The 20,143-nt window shown below is 42.1% G+C and overlaps 1 protein-coding gene across 1 annotated transcript in view; it reads left to right on the forward strand.

The window, feature by feature from the left end:
- ITPRID2 (ITPR interacting domain containing 2) overlaps positions 1 to 20,143 on the forward strand; it is a 207,673-nt gene that overhangs the window by 48,333 nt on the left and 139,197 nt on the right. The window contains exon 8 of the mRNA XM_078681472.1: positions 4,222 to 4,889. Coding sequence (XP_078537598.1) covers positions 4,222 to 4,889 — 668 coding nt within the window. The remainder of the gene's footprint in view (positions 1 to 4,221; positions 4,890 to 20,143) is intronic.

The raw sequence follows: 20,143 nt of genomic DNA on the forward strand, positions 1-20,143 counted from the left end.
ATAACTTCTGGCCCTTTAAAGTATATGCTTGCCTAGAGTCTTGCACTGCATGCATCATCGACTTTCGAGGAAAATACTCTTAACTAGGCTTCGGGAAGCATCTACAGCTGCTTTGCTGCAGTCAGTCATATGGAAATATGTGCAGACCTATCTTTAAATGGGATGTAAAAATTGGGTGTTCTCTAAAAGGGAACATGCTAAATAATTTCTGTGATTACCATAGTGTGAAACTTGACTGATATTTTGGTTTCTCTCTGAGATGTTTTTGTATTTAGATATATAACATAACAGACATACACCTAAAACCAGCCAGTACTATTGACTTTGCTAATGGTTATTAGCTGTTTAAGATAAATAAGTAAGTGATTTATTATAAATAATTAACATTGGAAATATTCCAGTTTTGAAATTGTGAGGGTGAACTAAATACTAATGATGCCTGTGGAGGTTATATGGGCTTCAGTTATATGTGCTTTGTGTCGGATATGTATTCCCTTTTTCTTAACACAACTCCACCATCTGCACATCTTCAGCCTCATATCTTTCCTCTTCAGCACCATCTTTTCACTGTCGCCTGAATGTGCTTCCTTCCGTCTTCCTCACTTCACCACCGCAAACATACCCTGCTTTCTCTCACATTTATGATCTTTATTTTCTTTTACTTTTGCCTTGTAAATATTTTGAGATCGCTGTACCCCTTTCACACACACATACCCAGAATTGCATCATCATCCTAAAAACGTTATTTCGGCACACATGGCCATAAAAGCACAAAAAAAATACAATAAATTACATACAACTCATAAAAAATAACCATTGATCTACATAAAGGAGCAAATGGCACGTTATTATATAAAAAAAAAAGTTCCAGTCAAGATTGCTTTGCTAGATAGACTCTTCCTCTCACCAGCCTTGACCCAGAATTTCAACTGTATGGAATACATGACCATTGTTTTGTGTGCTCTGCAGAGATACCAACCGACTGATGGCATTCTGCTTTCCTTTCAGCCTCCGCACCAGAGATCTCACTCAAAGTCCCACATAAACACCTGGCACAACTCAAAGTATGCACTATGCAAGAGTAATAAGATGCACGAAAAAGTAAAGATTCACTACATCATGAAATGGCTAGCACTCTTGGGGAATGCAGGATTGAGTAAAACACAAGAAATAAAAGGAGGACTAAATTGCTGACCTGCATTACTTTAACGTTTTTAATATTGATTGTTGTAAATCAAACCATGTTTTTGGCATTAATGTTAAGGAAATTAAGATATGAGTTTTAACGCTGTAAAGAAGGTAACTTTCTTTACTATACGCACATATTTCTCCCTTTGCGCTTGACTGATCAACTTCACAAGGGAACAAAACCCCTGCTTGTTTTTTGGATCCATATCGTGGGGGAAGAAAATACATCAAAACCACTTCTAAAGGGGCCAATGACCTGCAGCCATGGCCTGGGGTGTCACAGTGGTGGTGATTAGCTTAACCAGGAGTCTCCACACGATATACGTAACACAAGATTAGCATTATAATACTTACCTATAATGAGGACAAGGTGCCAAATCAGACATGCTTGCATCCAGTCCTACAGTGTGAAGAATGGGAAAGGGTGGGATCTATGTCTGTGAATGATGGACATCTGGCCTCAGTCAGGGATACAGACTCCGATGCCCGAAAACGTGATTGACCGCTTCAGTGGCCTACAGTGGATACCACCATAGACAACAATGTCAATGATGGTCTTTAGAAAGGTAAACCCTGCTTTGTGCATCGTTTCGCAGAGAGTTGAATTACTACCTGGCTTCATCCTCCTACTTCAGATAGAGGCGGGCAGCAAGCCTGGGACAGACAAATCAATGGTTTTAAGATACGATTGGATCTCAAAATAAGTCTTATCTATTTAATATTTTTTCTGGTAAACGTATAAGAATTTCAGAGGGGTGCAACCTCAGAGCCCTAATGGAGAAACAGCCCCTGTGACCGGTGTTGCTTTCTCACTTTTGTGCTTCTCCCCATCCCTGTGTAGCTCACCCCTGTGTGCTGGTTTTGCTTTTCTCCTCATCCATCGCTTTCCATTGCTTCCCTCCTGCCCATTCCACTGTTGCCTCCCACATCCACCAACGTTTCATTTTTTTTCTTTAGGTATGGGGGGTCAAACTGAATTGCTCATGGCCCTCCACCTTAAAATGTTTTTTTAATTTACCAATCCATTTATCCGTAAATAAAGAAATATACCTATGTGGCACCCGATGAGCATTGATAAAAGCCAGTATGTCCCAAGGTGTGACTTGTTGCTTATGAAATGTCATTAATGCAGTTAATTCACTGATGGCCACATTCTTGTATGTAAGCTTGTCTGAATCTGCTGAATGTGAGACTTTCTTATTTGAAATCAACAGTCACAGGCAGCAGTGGCTGATATAGACCGTGGTGAGCTGGGGGATGTGAAAATAAAAAATTGAAAATCACACTAACCTGCCAGAGCGCCGCAGTCCTCCAGCATTGACTCTTCTCGGAAAGCACCTATGCTCCCTCAAGCCAATCAAGACCCTGCTGTCACCTTCAGCAGCGTCATGATTGGTCTGAGCGTTGTGGTTCAGTGCTCAGACCGGGACTGTGAGACTGGGCATGTTCTCCACCCAGACTGTGATTTACAGCCCAGTGGAGAATACGCGAAGTGCACAAGACAGCCGGCCAAACAGTCATGCACACTTAAGTGCATAAACCACTCCACCCCTTGCTGGATGTGAGACAGCTTACGGGCAGGAGGGGGGTGGGTGAGGGGTGGGGGGGGCAGGCGAGTGGTCATGAGGAAAGGGGTGGGGGGTCGTGTGGGGAGAGGGGGGGTTTAAATAAAAAACGAACAAAAAAAAGTACCTGTCAAACGTCTTCCCTGCTCGGTCTGCTCCTGCTTTCCAGCCTCCACAGGAGAAGGGAGAAGGGAGAAGGGAGAAGGGAGAAGGAAGCAGGCAGCCTGCCTCTCCTCCCCTAAGCCAATCACAATGCTGCAATGGCCACATTGTAATTGGTTGGAACTCCGACCACACAGGCATTTATGGTAAGGTCATTTTCTCCATGTAGGCTGCATGCAGCCCTGTCCTTGAGCAGACCCACCCGCCCCCAACCAGACCCTTCTGCTTTCTCGCAGTGCAAGAAGCAGAAACATAAAATGGTATTTGTAATACCTTTTTATGTTTCTGCTTCTCGCACTGCGAGAAAGCAGTGGGGCGACGATCCTCTGGTCACATGGAGGAGCTGCCCCTACAGCTATATCCTGTCCATTGCAGTGGTGCTGGTTCAGAACACTTATTCCTGCCTTCCGTAGTGCTCAGTGGCCTAGGTTGTATTCCTTCTAAGCTCATTTCCTTGTACACATTTATATTTTCTTGTTCTAATCTGATTTTCACTTTGTCAAGTAGCTTAAGTCAAACCCTCCGTTTTTTAAGGCCTACCATTCTACTGTGGAAAATAAACACTTTTGACATTGTGAGTAAGTCAACAAAATATTTGGTCACTAATGTTACCTTTTTCCTTTTTTTCTCGACACACGTTTTCAGCTGTATCTTGGAATGCCTCTTTATTTCCCTGGTCTCTTGAAAAAATTTCAGGAAGGAATCCATGCCACATCTCTTTGTAGCAGAGAAGGCATCCTAAGACAGTGTTATATTTTAAGGATCTGACCGTAAAGGATCTCTCCTTTCCTATGCCTTCTGACTGAGACAGAAGAAGCACTATTGTCCGTACCCCATTGACTGCATTGACTCATTGCTCTTTTCAACGTCCATTCTAGCATCACCATCTCAGCCAAACCGAATGCTGTCACACTAATTTGAGTTCATGCTCTCACTTTATCCCGAGGCCAACTTACTCAGAAGATCCCGAAGTAGCAACTGCTTGTATTAAGTAGGTACATTTTACTCTAGTGCTGATTAACCAAGGAATTTTACTAGGCGGACAAAAAATATGCCTTGGGAAATCTTTACTGGCAGCACCCTGCAGTACTGACCAAGACTCTAGATTTCCAGAAGACAGAACATGCTTTAATTATTTTGTGAATGTAAAGGTATGGTGTACAGAAACTGTCCCCCTCTTCTTTTGAATCCTAGCTATTAACTATAGGTGTATGTAATTGGGTGGTTGGTGCAATGAGAAGCGTAACCGTTGAATTTCTTCACACAGATTGTCCTATGAAAAGTAATAAAATCTCTTTGTTTTAAGGTCGGTTTCGTCAGATCGAGGTTCTTACTACTGTGGCCAATGCCTTCTCAAGCTTGTATTCCCAAGTTTCTGGAACACCATTGCAGAAGATTGGCAGTTCTGCTTCTGTCAGCAAGGAGCCCCCTAGTCCAGCTCCTCTAAATAGATCGCCGACTGTCGGACTTTTACGGAAAACTTTGTCGAAACTCAATTTACTTGCAGGACAACAAGGTGAAGAAAATAGCTGCTCTCCAACTTCTCCATCGACTGAGAACGAAGGAGGTATGAGTGGTGATCAAAAGTTGCTAAAAACTGTGAAAAAGAGAGATGCTTCTTCACTGGCTACTGTGAAGGAGGAATCTGGCCACATTCCAATTATGGATGCACTTGATGCTAGGAGTCCCATAGTGGAAACACCCATTACTGTTGACCCTTTGAATACAGACACGGATGCAACGTGGCAGGCTAATAAACCCAGCCTCGATAACCGAGTTTGCGAGGACTCGATTATTGTAGACTCCTCTGTTCTAGGCATGTCATTAGAAAGCGAACTTGAATACAGTGACAAGCGAGAAGCTGAAAATCCAAAAACGTCCACTCCGGAGAAGGAGCCCTGCGGTCCAGTTGTGAACCCATCAATAGTTCAGCTAATCTCGCAGCAGCGGCAGGATTCCTATGAAATGGAAGAGGTAAGGTCAAAGAATGTTATTGCATGTTGTTGTTCAATGATTAATTAGGCGGTGGGTTTAAGTCCACAGTATAACAAAAGCTTGCAGTAAGGAAGAAACTTGTTGTCTACAATGATCACGAGATGAAAGGAGGATCCTTTTTATTGTCTGGGAGGAGGGTGATAAAAGATGATGACCTTTGGCCCATCCAGTTCCATTGATGCTGGATTATGTTACTCTGTTCTAGTTTGAGCTGTTGTATAAAATACGCAAATATTTTTGATATTTGCATATAACCTGATGTCCGTTAGTATAAAATGTTGTCCCTTTTCTGAATTTATCTAAACAGGTTTTTGTGTATTCTAATTCTAAAGAAAGCATTCATTTGTATGAAATCTCCCATGTGCCTTATCTGTGTTGAGATTTAAAAGTAGTAAAGTACAAACCGCCTAGTTAGTATCCTGTTTCTTGTTGTACTAATTGGCACTGTAATTCATTACTCTATGGGAAAGATGTAGGATCATAGCATTATGCGAGTCGCAAATTGTGAGTCGCAAAATGTTATGTACAACAGTTTCTGAGACTGTTTGTGATTCCCGATAGGGTCGCAAATTGCATGCCTTATGAATATTGAGGCTGTCGCAATTGCGACCCCATTGGGAATGGTTGGCACTCCTAGGGATGGTGGCTTACTGGGGTCAACAGACCACCATTTCTGGGACTGCTTTGTCAATAAAATAGAAATAAACTCTTCCGTTTTATTTTTTTAAGGGCCGGCAGTGGTCCGAGCCACTGCCTGACTTAAAAACTATTTGTGCATGCATTCACAAAGTGGAAGGATTCCCCTGGGGACCCCTTCCCGTTTGTGAGTGCTTTACCACCCTTCTGAGAAGGTGATAAAACTCCTTTGGAATGCCCCTTCCTAATAGTGTGGCGCTAACCCTATTTTGGGAGTAACAAATTGTTTGCGACTCGTAAGCTAGGGTTGGTACATGGCCCACACGTGTTTTGCGGTCACAAATGGGCCTAAAAGCCCTTTGCGACCTCAAAAGCAGTTGTACATCTGGCTCTATATCTGTATTCCTCTTTACAAATGAATGCTAATTTCCTAGCTATTTGGGAGGGTGGCACATTTTGTATTCTATAAATTCACACCTGGGAGGGGGCGCATGTCTGATTTGGTTCAGTGTTTTTGGCGGGGGTGGAGGAGATGGGGGCAGATCTGAACACAAAGTATGTTGTAACATCTGTTTTCACAGACATCACTGTGAGTCTAGTTCAATCCACTTCTTTGTTTGTAGAGAAGGATGTTTATACTGCAAAGTTGTGATGACAGTGCTTTAAATAAGTACTGTGTAATAGACTGAGTTTAATAGGCGACAAAACTGCCTACAGGTTTTACGTATGATGTGTACCCCCTTTTTCAGTTATGCCTGTACACTATTTAAGAGCCTACTGATCTTTATGTTTATAAGATATTTGACAAAATTCTAGGACTTGCTATCCCAAAATGTCTATCCCTTCTGTTTTGCTACCTTATTTATTCATGCATAGAAGCAGAATGGAGAGTTTGTCTATTAGAATAGTGGACTTGCAGCTATGTAAAGAAATGTTTGTGAAAAAGTTCCATACGGGCATCTGCTGTAGTTGTGCCATGGCATGATCTAGACAGAGAGGCAAAATGTAAAGTGCCTCCTTTGTGGGGTCTTTGTTAAATGCACATTTCTGACACTCCACAGACAATATCTTGGTGGTTAAACTAGTTCTCTGAAGAATTTTAGTACAACTTGAGGCAGTTTTGGCAAAATATAAAGCAGTTCTAGCGAACCCATTCACGTAAGGCTACTGTGCCATGGATGAATTGATTGGAAGCCCAGCCAGTTTGCAATCTTAATTCCTAACCATTGCAATGTTTTGGTTCAAGTTGAATCTGTGATGCTCCTGCCAAGTCGGATACATTTCAGGAAAAATACTTACATTATGCATTACCACTTGCACTGGAAGTGACATTAAATCTGCGGGGGTGTATAATTTTATAAAATATCTACTTGTCCACAGGACGTTTCATACATCTACATGTCTTGTTTAAAAATAATAAAACGCGTCCCTTTAGTGCTTCAGTGCGGTGGCAATTTGTCAGTGCTCCTCATTATATCAGAGCTCTGATCATAACCTCTCTGATTGTCCAAGGAAACATAATATCCGGGTGTTGATTTTAGCAAATGCCATCATTTTCCCACTCTTCTGCAAATCTAGGTGTATGGGGCCAGGAAGTAGTGGTAAACTATAGGTCCAGGGTTTGAATGACCTTTGAGTCTGTGCACACCAACACATTTAAATGTTTGAGTTTTCAGCAAACCTTTTAGCAAACAATTCTCTTTTAATCTCTTCACACACTGGGAAAGGTTGGAAATATACTACTGACAGGGCCAGAAGTAACTCTTAATCAAGGACGGTGAAAAAAGGGTTTGTAGGGAATGTAAACTTGCACAACCTCCACATATAGTTAGAATGAGCAAATCTAAACAAGCATGTAAAAATGCAGTTCACTAACTTTTTCTAGGAGTATCTTTTCCAGGCCTACATCTGCAAATTCTTGAGAAAGTCGTAAATCTGCACTAATATATGGATATATGGATATATATATATATATATATATATATATATATATACATACACACACCACAGGTGCACTTTTGTGACTTTGTACAATGATTGGGCCCCTAATTAAGCCTGACGTTAACCAATACCTTTTTGATTTTATTTATCCATTGATTTATTGTCATTTACATTTTTCTTCTATCCACTAAAGTGAAGGGCAGTGGGTCCATCTACTTCAGCCATTGGCTAACTTGGCTTTGCACGAAGGCATTCTGCTCTTTCACAAGAAGCACCTCCATACACAAAGTAGTTCCCTTCAGTGCCTGGGACTATTGTGGGCACAAAAATATATTTGCTTTTAGCTTATGTTTTTATTATATTGGTATGGGCCTGGTAGCTTCCCCAACAAAAGAATTTTGCAAAAAACTTTTTTAAACAAAACCAGCGTTGACAAAGTCAAAAGGCTGGCAGCCAGTGCCAGACCTATGGGCTTTGACAATGCTGGTTGATTTCATGTTTCCCCTAATCTTTTCAAAAACAATTTTCACTGATTTGCCAATATCAATTTGTTTGGAAATACCTGCGTTCAGCATACATAATTTACTAAATGATACTTCAATTAAATAGTATTTAAAATTGCACAATAGTTTCGCCCAAAGATTTTCTTTCAAGATGCATATTTTCATGTGAACATTTTAATTTGAAGCTTCTGCAAGTATGTACATCTAATCATGGAGCATTCGGGGTCATTATAAGTAGCTTGCGATGGTATGTCCGAGGCTTCTAGGAAACAATTGATATAAGAAAAGAAATGTTACATTTACCTACAGAAACAATTGTTCATTTATACTAGTAGTTCCCCAGGTTCTGGGGGTCACTGGAACCCCCCATTGATTCTTGATGATCTGTTGGTGTCTATTAGCCACATCTTTTCTGTACCCATTACTTAGCTTCTAGCCCCGCTCATAGCAACTGCCACATCCCCAAGTTAACCGTATCTTATTTTTCTCAGATGTGTGGAATGTTCTGTAGATATCGATACATTATCTTTTGGGTGCTTGTAGTTTAAAAGTAACTCGTTGTCCTAGGATTAATCATTTTTGGTGAATGCAGACAATGTCGTTCACTAGTTGCTGGTAAAAAAAACATCCGCATCAATCCTAAAGCTGGACTTGGATAGATCACCTTTACTGATAGCCTAGTTGGGGGGAGCGACGATTGTGAATCATCTCAAAATGACCCCCTCTCTCCTTCCAGGCATGTGATACGGTTAGGAGGTATTGACCAAATGTAAAGCGTTCTTTTCACCAGCAGTTCTTGAAAAGGATACACATTGCAATGTTGCCCTGCAATAGGATCTAAAGGGTCCTGGATGGTTTCTTATCTAGTCCAATTTTGTTATGCCTGAAAGACTTTTTTTTTTATCTTAAAATACGTAATCTATAGTGTGTGGCAGGCCCTATCTTCCTCTTGACGGGCTGTGTTTTTGGAAAAATACGCAATGCTTGACAGCCCTTTGTGTTCAGGATAATTGTACGTTTTTGTTTAACGTGGCACTGTTATTGCATCTTCAGTTGGGACTATCTATTCTGCCATTTTGTCGAAATTTCTGTTTTCCTTCAGTGCTTCTAAGTGGTAAGGATGCCTCCAACACAAATGTGCGTGTCTCACTTTCCAAGTCAGTTGGATGCTGACCCTTTAATTTCAACTGTCCTTCATGAAAACTGCCTTCTGATATGCGTTTGTGGCATTAAATGTCTGAGTGAGATATGTTTGTATGTCCAAATATAGTGGTATTTGGGTGAAACTGAGTTCAGGGAGCATAAAGGTAACTATTTAGTGGAACACAACATTGCATCATCTTAAGAAATTGGTTTTAATGTTGAGGCAAAGTAGGAGTATAGAGCTACTACTTCATTGCATGCCAAAACAACCGTTGTCTACAGTCCGAACTTTTCACCTACAAAGCATTATTATTTTCACGGGTGTTAGTCTAATAAGTTCAGTGGATAAAACAAGTCAACACCACCCAGAATGCACTAAAAAAATCATACGTAAGTCCAGGACTGGAAAGGAGAAACTTGGAGGGAGGAGGTGAATAAAAACAAGCAAGGTCTTCAAGCTATGCGGTAGAAAAAGCCTTTGTCGAGGATGTTATTGGCTCAGTTAAAAGTGTTTCTGAGTGACATCTGCACAGACTTCTTTGCCTGCACAACAGAGGAATCTGATACTTCTTGTTACAAATCTGAAGGTGCAGAGTGCAGGACTTGTTGTCGCCCTTTGTTCCCTTTATGATGACCGCCAATCTTCATTAAGGTAACAGTGTATCATTTCTTACATGCACTGTAAGTGGCCTTGGTGACACATTGCGCATAACAAATATGGTGAGCAGACCAGTATTCTGGTTTGTCAATATTTTTAGCATGCTATTGTTCACAAAGTTCAATAGCTACATACTTGGTTGATACAAGCATAACAGACTTTTCTCCAAAATCATCAGTGTATCAACTCAGTGTCATGTTTAGCACTCCATTTAAAGGCCATGATCCTTTTTTATCCTCCATAATAAGACTTTAGAAGGAAGTCATTAATTATTGAATGCTTTTCTTTCCAGCTACTAGACCTAATTGAAGGGTTTTGTATGTAAAATCTCTGCAATCACATGGGGACATCTGCTTGCATTCAATGTTGTCCCCTACTTTTATCTTCAGCAAGTAAAGCAAATCTCAGCCTGACCTGGAGTCTCGTTCATAGCACCGAGTATCTTTTGACTCGTGTGTTCTTATGGAGTAGGTTCCTGGCAGAGCTAGGCATCTCCCTATTATGAACAAGGATCCCATGACTGCCAAAACCAAAGATCGTTCAAAGCTATATGAAACCACTGCAGAACATACATAAAAGTCAAACAGAAAATTGGGAGTCATGAGACTCCTGGGGAAAAATAGCGCTCATTATCATTACCTCTGCACGTTTCACACCAATATGAATTGAGCACAACAAAGAGTCCCCAAAAACAACTAATCTGTAGCTGGTAACAGTGTTAGCTGTGTGGAGAGGGAGTCGACGCTCTTAATTGTTTTGTAGGGAATGAGGTAGTTTAGCATCTTGAAGAGTAGTAATTTCCGAAACCCTCTCATCAATTATCAGAAGAGCATAGTATGGCCTGATGTGCAGAAGGGAAGCGTACGTGCTGGTTGGGACGCTAGCCAAAAGATCAGGCCTATTTCATTGCAAAGGAGATTCTGACTACTGAAAGAACATACTTGAAAGACTTGGAAGTCATCACTGTGTGGTTCCGAAGTGTCGTTAGAGGATGCTATGCCTGAGGGGCGGATGATGCTGCTCTTCTCCAACAGCGACCCAATGTGCAAGTTCCAGAGAAGCTTCTTAAACAGAATGAGCAATGGTTAGCCCTGTGAGGGATTCAGTTCACGAAGGGGAAGCTTCCTAAGAGGACTTCATAGTCCAGGATCCTTTGCTGTTGGTGTGGGGGTGAGTCTCCAAGCAATAACTGTCAGCTCTTCAAAGCAACTGTCCGCTGCCATTAAAGGCTGATCTGGGCCACCCCCTTAATTCCTCGGCAACAGATTACTTAAGCATCAAAGTGTTTTAATAAGCCATGTTCCTGTCTTCACTCCCCTTCGGTGTTTTGCCCGAGTGCTTGTTTGGCCAGGATATAAGCTCCTTTGTTAATTTCCCTAGGTGGTTGGTAAACCTGCCTGCTCGACTTTGTGCTGTCTGTTATGTGCCTGTTGTATGAAGCTTGTTATTTAACTTTGTGGGTTTTCTAACCGTAAGTTCAGTCTTGGGGAAGAGAAAATCCCCTAGTTCACAAGGCATTACGGAACCTCAGGGCTCAAACCTAGGCATGTTTTTCGCATGAGCTTTTGGAATCAGCAAAGAAATCTAATTGGCTGTAAGACGCCTTTCATTAAACATAGGTGACCAGCCTTTTTCAGCTACTTCTACCGATTTCTGTTCACCTGAGTAGCCGGGACTACTGGCCAGCTTGAACAAGCATTTGCAATGCAACAGGTCTCATTTATGCGAGTTTGAGCTATTGGCATTGTAACTGACAATACCTTTTAGTTACGTTTTAAAAACCAAAACATACATAAAAGGCATTGTCATTTACAATGCCAATAGCTTAAACTCTTGCAAATGCAAAACCTATTGCATTCTAAATGCTTGTTTATAAGAGCCCCCCATGCTGCGCTTTCATTCAAATGGCACCTGCGCCCCTTTCTTTAGATGAACCGCGTATAAAGAAAGTTTAGCGGCGGCCATTAAAGTGAAAGTGCGGTGTGGGGCGCTTTTACAAAAGAAAAAAAACATTTGTTTAAGTTGTCAAACAAATGTTTTTGTTTGTTTTTCTTTATAAAAGCGCCCCATGCTGTGCTTTTACTTTAATGCCGGCCATGCCCCCATCTTTAAGACTTGGCTCGTCTAAATAAAAGTGCATCCGCCACTAAAGTTAAAGCGCGGTATGGGCTGCTTTAAAAAAAAAGAAAATAATATAGCTATAGTTTAGACCATTCTAAAATAATTTTTACATATTTTCTTGTCTTGGCATGTAAATCCCAGCGACAAGTAAAATATTGGTCAGGTGGCAACACTTAACTCGTGAACGTACTTTTGTGACTTTCTTTGAGAATTTGACCGTGTTATCAGGTTGCCCATAATGATATACACCCATTTTCCATTAAACTATCTTTAAAATAATGACATGTCAAACACGTTTCACTAAATGATACCATTGAGAAATACTATTTATAGCTGCACTGTAGTTTATTGATTTCTTTTTTTTTTTCTTCAAGTTTCAAAAATGTTCATGCATATTTTATTTGGAAAGCGATACCAAAGGGGATGATGGACGGAGCGTTTGAGCAAATCAGGGAAGACATGGCTTTGCAGTTCGGGCTGGACTATTCCCATGAGGCACAGGGTCAGACTGATTTGCATATGGCCATGTCTGAACTGGGGTGGCGGAGTGAGCTAAAGAATGATGGTGGATCAAACCTAGATCAGTTGACTGGGGGTGAGTGCTAGCATTGTTCAACACTCCGTCCATCATCCCCTTTGGTATTGCTATTTTATTTGGAAGGCAATCCCTAGGCTTGTTTTAATGCTCTCGTGTATTTTCATATAGATGTTGAGGTAAAAGAAGGAAACAACTGAGCAGAACCTCCTCGACAACTAAAGTAACAAATAGAGTAGTGCCTTAATGGTGGCAATACAAAAACCTTGTGTATCATATGAGGGTGAACTTATTGGATATAGGACTGAAACCATCACCCAACTAGAGGTGTCATGCTTTATCATATGGCCCCTCCTCATATTGGTGGACAAGACCACCAATTGGGCACCTGTATGTGCTACTATCCAAATTTTGCAGGGCAACTCTTGCAGGTGGAAAATGATCCAACGTATTGGCAAGGAACCACAATAAACTAGTGTGGATGAATTGGTAAAGAGGGGTGCTGATAAAACAATCTCTCGGCGGATCCCAAATATTTTTATTAGGGTTCCAGTGTATAGAAATAAAAATAATCTTGAATGGGATTATTCAATCCTTCTCGGGCAGGTCGACATGTTTCATCCCTTTTTAATGTCCTTTGTCAGATGCTGTGGGCTTCTTTACAACCAACCCTCTATTGTAATACCTCAATAGATGTATTCTGTGCTGTGAAGTATAGGGAGGATATGCATATAAAACCTAGATCTCCATATGTTAGTTCGTAATGTTCAGTATTGTCTGGACTCTGGTTGAAGAAAACATACTGCCCCCTTTCTTGGAATAAGAAGTGGAGTAGCCTTTAACGTGTCTTGTCCTTCCTCAGGGGGTACCTTTCGCATCACAAAAGGTTTTTCAAGCAGCAACTTGTATTCATGTTCGTCATCTCAATTTGTCAAGGAAAAAAAGGTATATGCCATCGGGAATATGCTAGCGCACTGTTGAGAGGCAGCGGTCTTTGTTGGCTTCTAAGCCAATATTTAAAGGTGTCTATTCCAAGATGCATCCATCCATCGAGTAACATGCTTATAATTACTGTAGTGCTGTGTGTTTATGTTTAAAGCTCATGGTTTGTTTGTACCATGCACATGATGGTTTCAGGCGATACTTTCTGTAACCAGAAACACTGTTTACTCTCTCCTGCCTTTAATGGGCAACTATGTCTAAAGTTTCATTGTCAAAGTATTTGTTTCTGTGGCTTACATCAGGGTAACTTCTGTTGCAACCCCTTCGTCTTTCTGGTTTTGCTCCAAACCATCCTTTGTTAGCCTTTGGAGACACTCCTCTCTATACTGAAACAAGATCATTCTTGCATTATGTCAAAATGTGCTGCAAGAAGGAAAGTTTTTATAGATTGATACACATTGGGATCCTACAGTGGTGATCATCTGTTGTCCAGATAAAAAATAAGCGCAAACATTTGCATTTTCCTTCAAGAATTGGTACTGCATTGAAAATGCTGGGTTAGCAGTATCTTTTAATTTAAATTTGGAACTGCTCCATTTTAATTTCTATTCAAATAGCATCCAAATTTATTGTTCCCTCCATTGCGAATATCTTTTTTTTTTTTTTTTCTGTACTTCTGCTTTGATTTTGGTTGCAATTACGCTTACTCGTTATGGCAGCTACCATATAGCTAAAATATTACTGATTGAATATGGCTGTGTTCTAGACATGGAGCCTGTTTGTTTGCTCTCCTAAGTTGCAACTCGCAGTTTTATTTTACCCAATTTTGCGCATTAATTTCTTTTATTAATTTCTTATTTTATAATGCTATTATTAATCCTCACTGAATGCTGATTTCTTTGGGTTGCCTTGTTTGAAGTCCGTGTTTGAGATCATGAGAACAGTAAACATTTTGGGTATTGTTCTTATGCCACACATTAGTATGAATTTGCTTTATAATCTTTCTCTTAAGCGAATCCGGTAATTATGACATTGCAAGCCATCTACCTAGCTTGCGTTTTGACTATAATCTTAAATTGATGTGCTGAAACCATTGTGATGTTTGCGGTTTTCTCTAGCAGTCAGCATCTTGCTTCTGTCTGGTGTAATGCTTTCTGAGATCTGGCACTATGCTCGGAGGTATTAATATAAGTAGTTAGACTTCCTCCTTTTCTTGCCTGTACGCATCCCTAAGGATGTGAAACATCTTTACCTCATATGCCCACAGGCAAAGATTACCAGTGTGGGATTAAAGACTGAAAATCATGTTGAAAATGGTTTCTAGATACTTAAGAGTGCATGTTCTAATATAATTCACCTACATCTAATGTAAAGTTGAAGTTTGTAAAATTACATCATAGAACATTAAATTTCATTACTACCTTGAAGTTTTAAACTAGTGTTTTGAACCTGTCTGCCCCTCCATTTCTTTCTGATTTGATGAATTTAAATGTTTCTGACACCCTTTCATGATAAGTTAAATAATTCATAATCATGAAGGCCTTGTATTAAATTGCACACAACCCCTCAATAGATACCTGTAATACGACAAGTACTGCCCAATCATGGCCTGATCACTTCAGGGACTCTCAAAACCTACCGCTATTTTGAGAGTAGAGTCATTCACACTCCAGTAAATGCACAAGCCTTCATCAATCTTGACTCCATGATATGGAGGGTTATTTAACACCTTCTCTGGCAGCCAGTCTACATCTGCCCACTGAGCCATGCTTGTGGGGCTCATGATCTGCACACAAAATCCTTAAGTACAATACAATTTTTTGTACAGGGGGAAAATGTAAACATTGTGATATCTATAACAGTCGGGAATTGATATGGGTCATTTATAAGATTCTGCATTGATTTGCAATTACATTTGTATAGTGCATCATGGTTCTTGGCTTATAATGTATCCGTTTTAATTGTGGTTCTACCATTCTGCATATCTCAATCTTCAGGAACATAGGCCCCTAACCCAATTGAAAAGCCCACCAGGAAGCTGAGCGTGCAGGATTCTGTTATTGTGCCTTTTATTGTAAACCTAAACAATCTTAGCTTTGACCCCCCTGGTCTTCCAGGCCGAAGAACTGGGCGCCAAGATTATGGCCTACGCCGATGACACCCAGCATCTGTTCACCTGGGACGACTCGAACGTAGGTACTGAAGCGGCGCGAAGATGCCTAGCCGCCGTATTCACCTGGCTTGCCCAGGCGAAATTAAAATGTAATGAAGGGAAATCTGAAATCATATTATATGGGCAATTAACCTCTCCGTTTACAGAAGCGCTGTGGCCCCCCGTTTACAGAAGCGCTGTGGCCCCCTGATTTCCCCCGCCCTCTTGCTGAGGGAGGCCCAGCCAAGAATTTAGGCATCTGGTTCGGAGAAGACCTGAGGTTCACAGAACACATAAAGACTCACGGGTGTCTGCTTCGGGACCCTCAAGTCCTTAGGCAGATTTTTCCCTTTGCTCCCACAACCGGCTAAAGAAATGGTTGCCCGGGCACTTATCTTGTCCCGCTTGGACTATGCCAATGCGCTTTTTCTTGGCATCCCGGCATATCTGGTTAATACGCTTCAACTTATCCAGAATCCTGCGGCAAGACTTCTCCTTGGCATTCCTAAACGAACCAGTATAAGATCGCAAATGTCCTCACTTCATTGGCTGCCAGTGGCTCAGAGGGTACAGTTTAAAGCCCTGGTCTAGTACATAGAGCCTTACATGATTCTGGCCCCGCCTACATTAAGAAGAGAGTGGCCTTCTATATCCCTCGACAATCTTTAAGGTCGGCTGCCCAGCGACTGATGGTAATTCCCTACTTTCGCTGAGCTAGGATGGGCGGCCAGTCCCTCTCGGTTAAAGCAGCCTTTCTTTGGAATGCCCTACCTATAGCGCTGCAGCACACTCTGGACGTTAAGTGTTTTAAAAAAACTCCTCAAAACCCACCTTTTTAAACAGGCCTATTAAATCTTTTTTCGCCATCTAGGTTGTATTGCTTCGCGCCAGGATACTCAGGAGTAGTTGTGCGCACTACAAATCCCACCATAACATAACATAGCATGCTGTAAATTATGTTAATCTGAGTTGGGTTTTACACCAATCTGGTCCAAGTGTTCATCCATCAGAACACTAGTTACACACCCATATATCTTGGAGTTATCATTTTGGAAACATAGAGCTTTTGGAACATAGAGCTCCTGAGGCGGAAAGCCGGGAGTTGGGACCCTACCCTCACTACATTTCTCTCCCAGGCCAAGAGGCTGCGGAGATTTTAACAACCACTTATTTTTTCATTTTCTGAGTAAAATTTTAAATTGTACTTGCTTTGCTGGTTCAATCTGTGGGCACCCATTAATCTTCTGTTTGGGCTTACCGAGGGCCGATTTAGGGCTCTGCTCGGTTCTCAGGCAGCTTCCCCGGGGGTGACGACTTCGGCCGCCATCTTGTGGTGGAAGGCTAGGTGAGCACACTAGTGGTCGGGCCGGAGGCGCGCCAGAGGCAAGCCCGTCTGGGCCCGTCCGGGCCAGACCGGGCCTAGGGCCAGTTATTATGCCGGACGCCTCTAAATCGCGAATTACTTATCCTAGGGAACATCTTATGAAGCTTCAAGATAAGGGAGACTCATTGTGCTGCCAGTTCGAGAGCTTTGATCAACTATACAGGAGGTGTAAGTTGTGTACCAACTCCTTCTCTATTAGGGATACTGGTAGGCAGGCCCATAGCAATCTTTGCATGGCGCTCCTGAATTGCAGGTCCCTACCGAAGCATGCCATCGAGATCAACCTTATGATCCAGGAAGGCAATCTCGATGTGCTGTTCCTAACTGAAACGTGGCTTTCGTCATCTTCCGAGTTCGATATTGCTGCCGCCCTCCCGGATGGATTCCTTATTCAGTCCCAACATAGACAACAAGGGAAAGGAGGAGGACTTGCTATAGTCTATAAAGACAAATTTACCTGCAGATTCGAAGACTGTGAAATATCAGACTCAGAAAGTGTCCGTTTCAGTATTCAAATAACAGCTAATAAGTCCCTCTCGGGATTTCTTATTTACCGCCCTCCGGGCTGTACTAGACAGTTCATAGGATCCTTATTAGAAACTACTTTAGCGGCAGCTGCCTCGTCTTCTAATTTCTTGATATTAGGAGATTTGAATCTGCATTTTGATGATCCTAACGCTAAAGCTGCCACTGATCTCTGTGCGGATCTTAAATCTTTTGAGCTGAAGCTTATAAATAAAGAGGCAACACATGTTAAGGGACATCTTTTAGACCCTATTTTTTCCAATTGTAATCAGCTTAACTCTAGCCCCCCCTTCCTGTACCATGGTCTGATCATTTTCTAGTTCCATTTTCCTGGAAAACCTGCACAGAGGTACAACAAGCAGCTCTGCCTCGTACTCTAGAAAGGGCCTGGCCCAAGTTATCTCTGGAAGAGTTGACTCTGGTACTTGAACAAACTGTCCCTAAAAGTGAATCCGATCCATTGGCCGCAGATACTAGTTTTTGTAATTCTCTGAACAACGGCCTGGATGTGGTATTGCCTCTTAAAACAGTTACAAAGAAAAGTAGCACTTTTAAATCACCCTGGTACACGTCGGAGCTCAGAGACCTCCAGAAAAATCTGCAAAAAATTGGAACGCAGATGGAGGAAAGACTGGGCGGTTAACAATAAAGCGGCCTATCGATCTGCCCTGAGACTCTATAAAACCTCCTTGAAAAAAGCACAGGTGACCTTTTTTGAGAATAAAATTCATTCATCATCCAACTTCTCGAGAGAAACTTTTAAGATAGTTAAACAACTACTTAAGGTTCCTTCGCCTGTTAGCACCCTTGATTGCACAGAAGAAAGATGTAATCAACTTGCGGACTTCTTTGATTCTAAGATATTCAGAATCCTTGACAGTCTTCCGCAGAAGGTCTCTGCTGCTTATGACGACATAGACCTCGCCCCCAATTCTGGCCCTCGGCTGGACTTCTTCAGTTGTATCACCAGGGAGGATTTTTGTAAAGCCCTATCCTCCATGAAAAGTGGTTCTCCAGCTGATCCTGCGCCCATGTATATCCTTAAGAGGATCGCAGACCCGATCGCCCCATTGGCTACAGAACTTCTTAATGCCTCTTTTTCCTGCGGGGTTGTGCCACCCAGTTGGAAACAGGCCAGGGTCAAAACCCTTTTAAAAAAACCGGGGCTTGATCCCTTGGACCTGGCCAATTTCCGTCCGATTTCCTTGTTACCCGGCCTTGGTAAAATCGCTGAAAAAATGGTTAATAAACAGCTCTCAGGATTCCTTGAAAACAACCAGCTGCTGAGTAACTCTCAAACGGGTTTCCGTCCGGGGCAAGGCACGGATACAGCCCTTATAGTGGTGGCGGAGGAGGCAAGGTGTATCTTAGATTCAGGAGGATCCGCTGTTGTGATCCTCCTGGATCTGAGTGCTGCATTCGATACGGTGAATCATGAAATTCTAATCCACCGTCTCGCCAGATTGGGCGTAACAGGAATGGCCCTGAAATGGTTTACATCTTTTCTGAATAACCGTTCTTTCAGAATTTGGGAAGCTGGTGTACTGTCCAAATCCACCCCCCTCCAGTGTGGTGTCCCTCAGGGCTCTTCTTTGAGCCCTACTTTATTTAACATTTATATGGCCCCACTGGAGGAGGTAGTGGCCCCCTTCGGGATTAAAACAGTCACTTACGCGGACGACACACAACTAGTCGTCTCGCTAACCCAACAAGAGGGATGTTTGGATAATCTTTCCGCTTGCCTTGCCGGAATATTTTCCTGGATGTCTGGTTCGCGGCTCAAACTTAATGGAGCAAAAACGGAGATCATGCTCCTGGGTCATCACTTTACATCTCTCCCCAAAGATGGGTTTGAGCCTGACCTAACTTTTAAGACGCAGGCACAGAAAGTTGCAGGTATTTGCTTTGGCCTGCTGCGTTCAGTGCGGAAAGTTCTCCCTCTTCTGCCCCCCCAGTCCAGGACACTTCTGATCCAGGGGTTAATACTATCCAGACTGGACTACAGTAACGCCCTGTTTCTGGCAGCCCCTGAAGCTACCATCAATATCCTTCAACGGGTGCAGAATGCTGCAGCCAGGATGCTTGCGGGTGCCTCAAGAAGATCGTCGGCTAGACCAATCTTGAGAGCACTTCACTAGCTGCCAATACGCGAAAGAGTCATCTTTAAATCGCTATGCATCACCCATAAGGCTCTTCAGGACAAAGGACCTCCGGTCCTCAGGAGCCTGATCTGCCCTTATAAATCATCTCGGGCTCTCCGGTCGGAACTTGGAAATTTTGCTAAGGTTCCCAGAGTTAGGAAGGCACGAACAGGGGGTCGCCGCTTCTCCGTAAATGAGGCAAAAAACTGGAACTCTCTTCCCAGTCAGATTCGTACTGAACCCTGTTATTTTAAGTTTCGAAAGGCCCTTAAAACATTTCTTTTTCCCAAGGATTCCTAACTATTGGTACCCTCTTCAGTTTGTTTTCTGTTCCTTTTGTTAGCGCTGAGACGCTCCCGGGCAGCCATGCGCTTTATAAATCAAATTTCATTTAAGGACATCACAACAATTGAGAATTAACGTGGATTAAGAGGTTTGTCGTGTAGGCATTCCAATCTGACTCATTACAATTATCTTACATCTAAGTGGGACCTGAGCTCCCACGACCAGGATTCATCCTGGTAACCACAAATTACCAGATTGTGGTAAGCA

Source organism: Lissotriton helveticus, chromosome 3_1 (assembly GCF_964261635.1).
Source record: "Lissotriton helveticus chromosome 3_1, aLisHel1.1, whole genome shotgun sequence".
NCBI classification, from domain to species: Eukaryota; Metazoa; Chordata; class Amphibia; order Caudata; family Salamandridae; genus Lissotriton; species Lissotriton helveticus.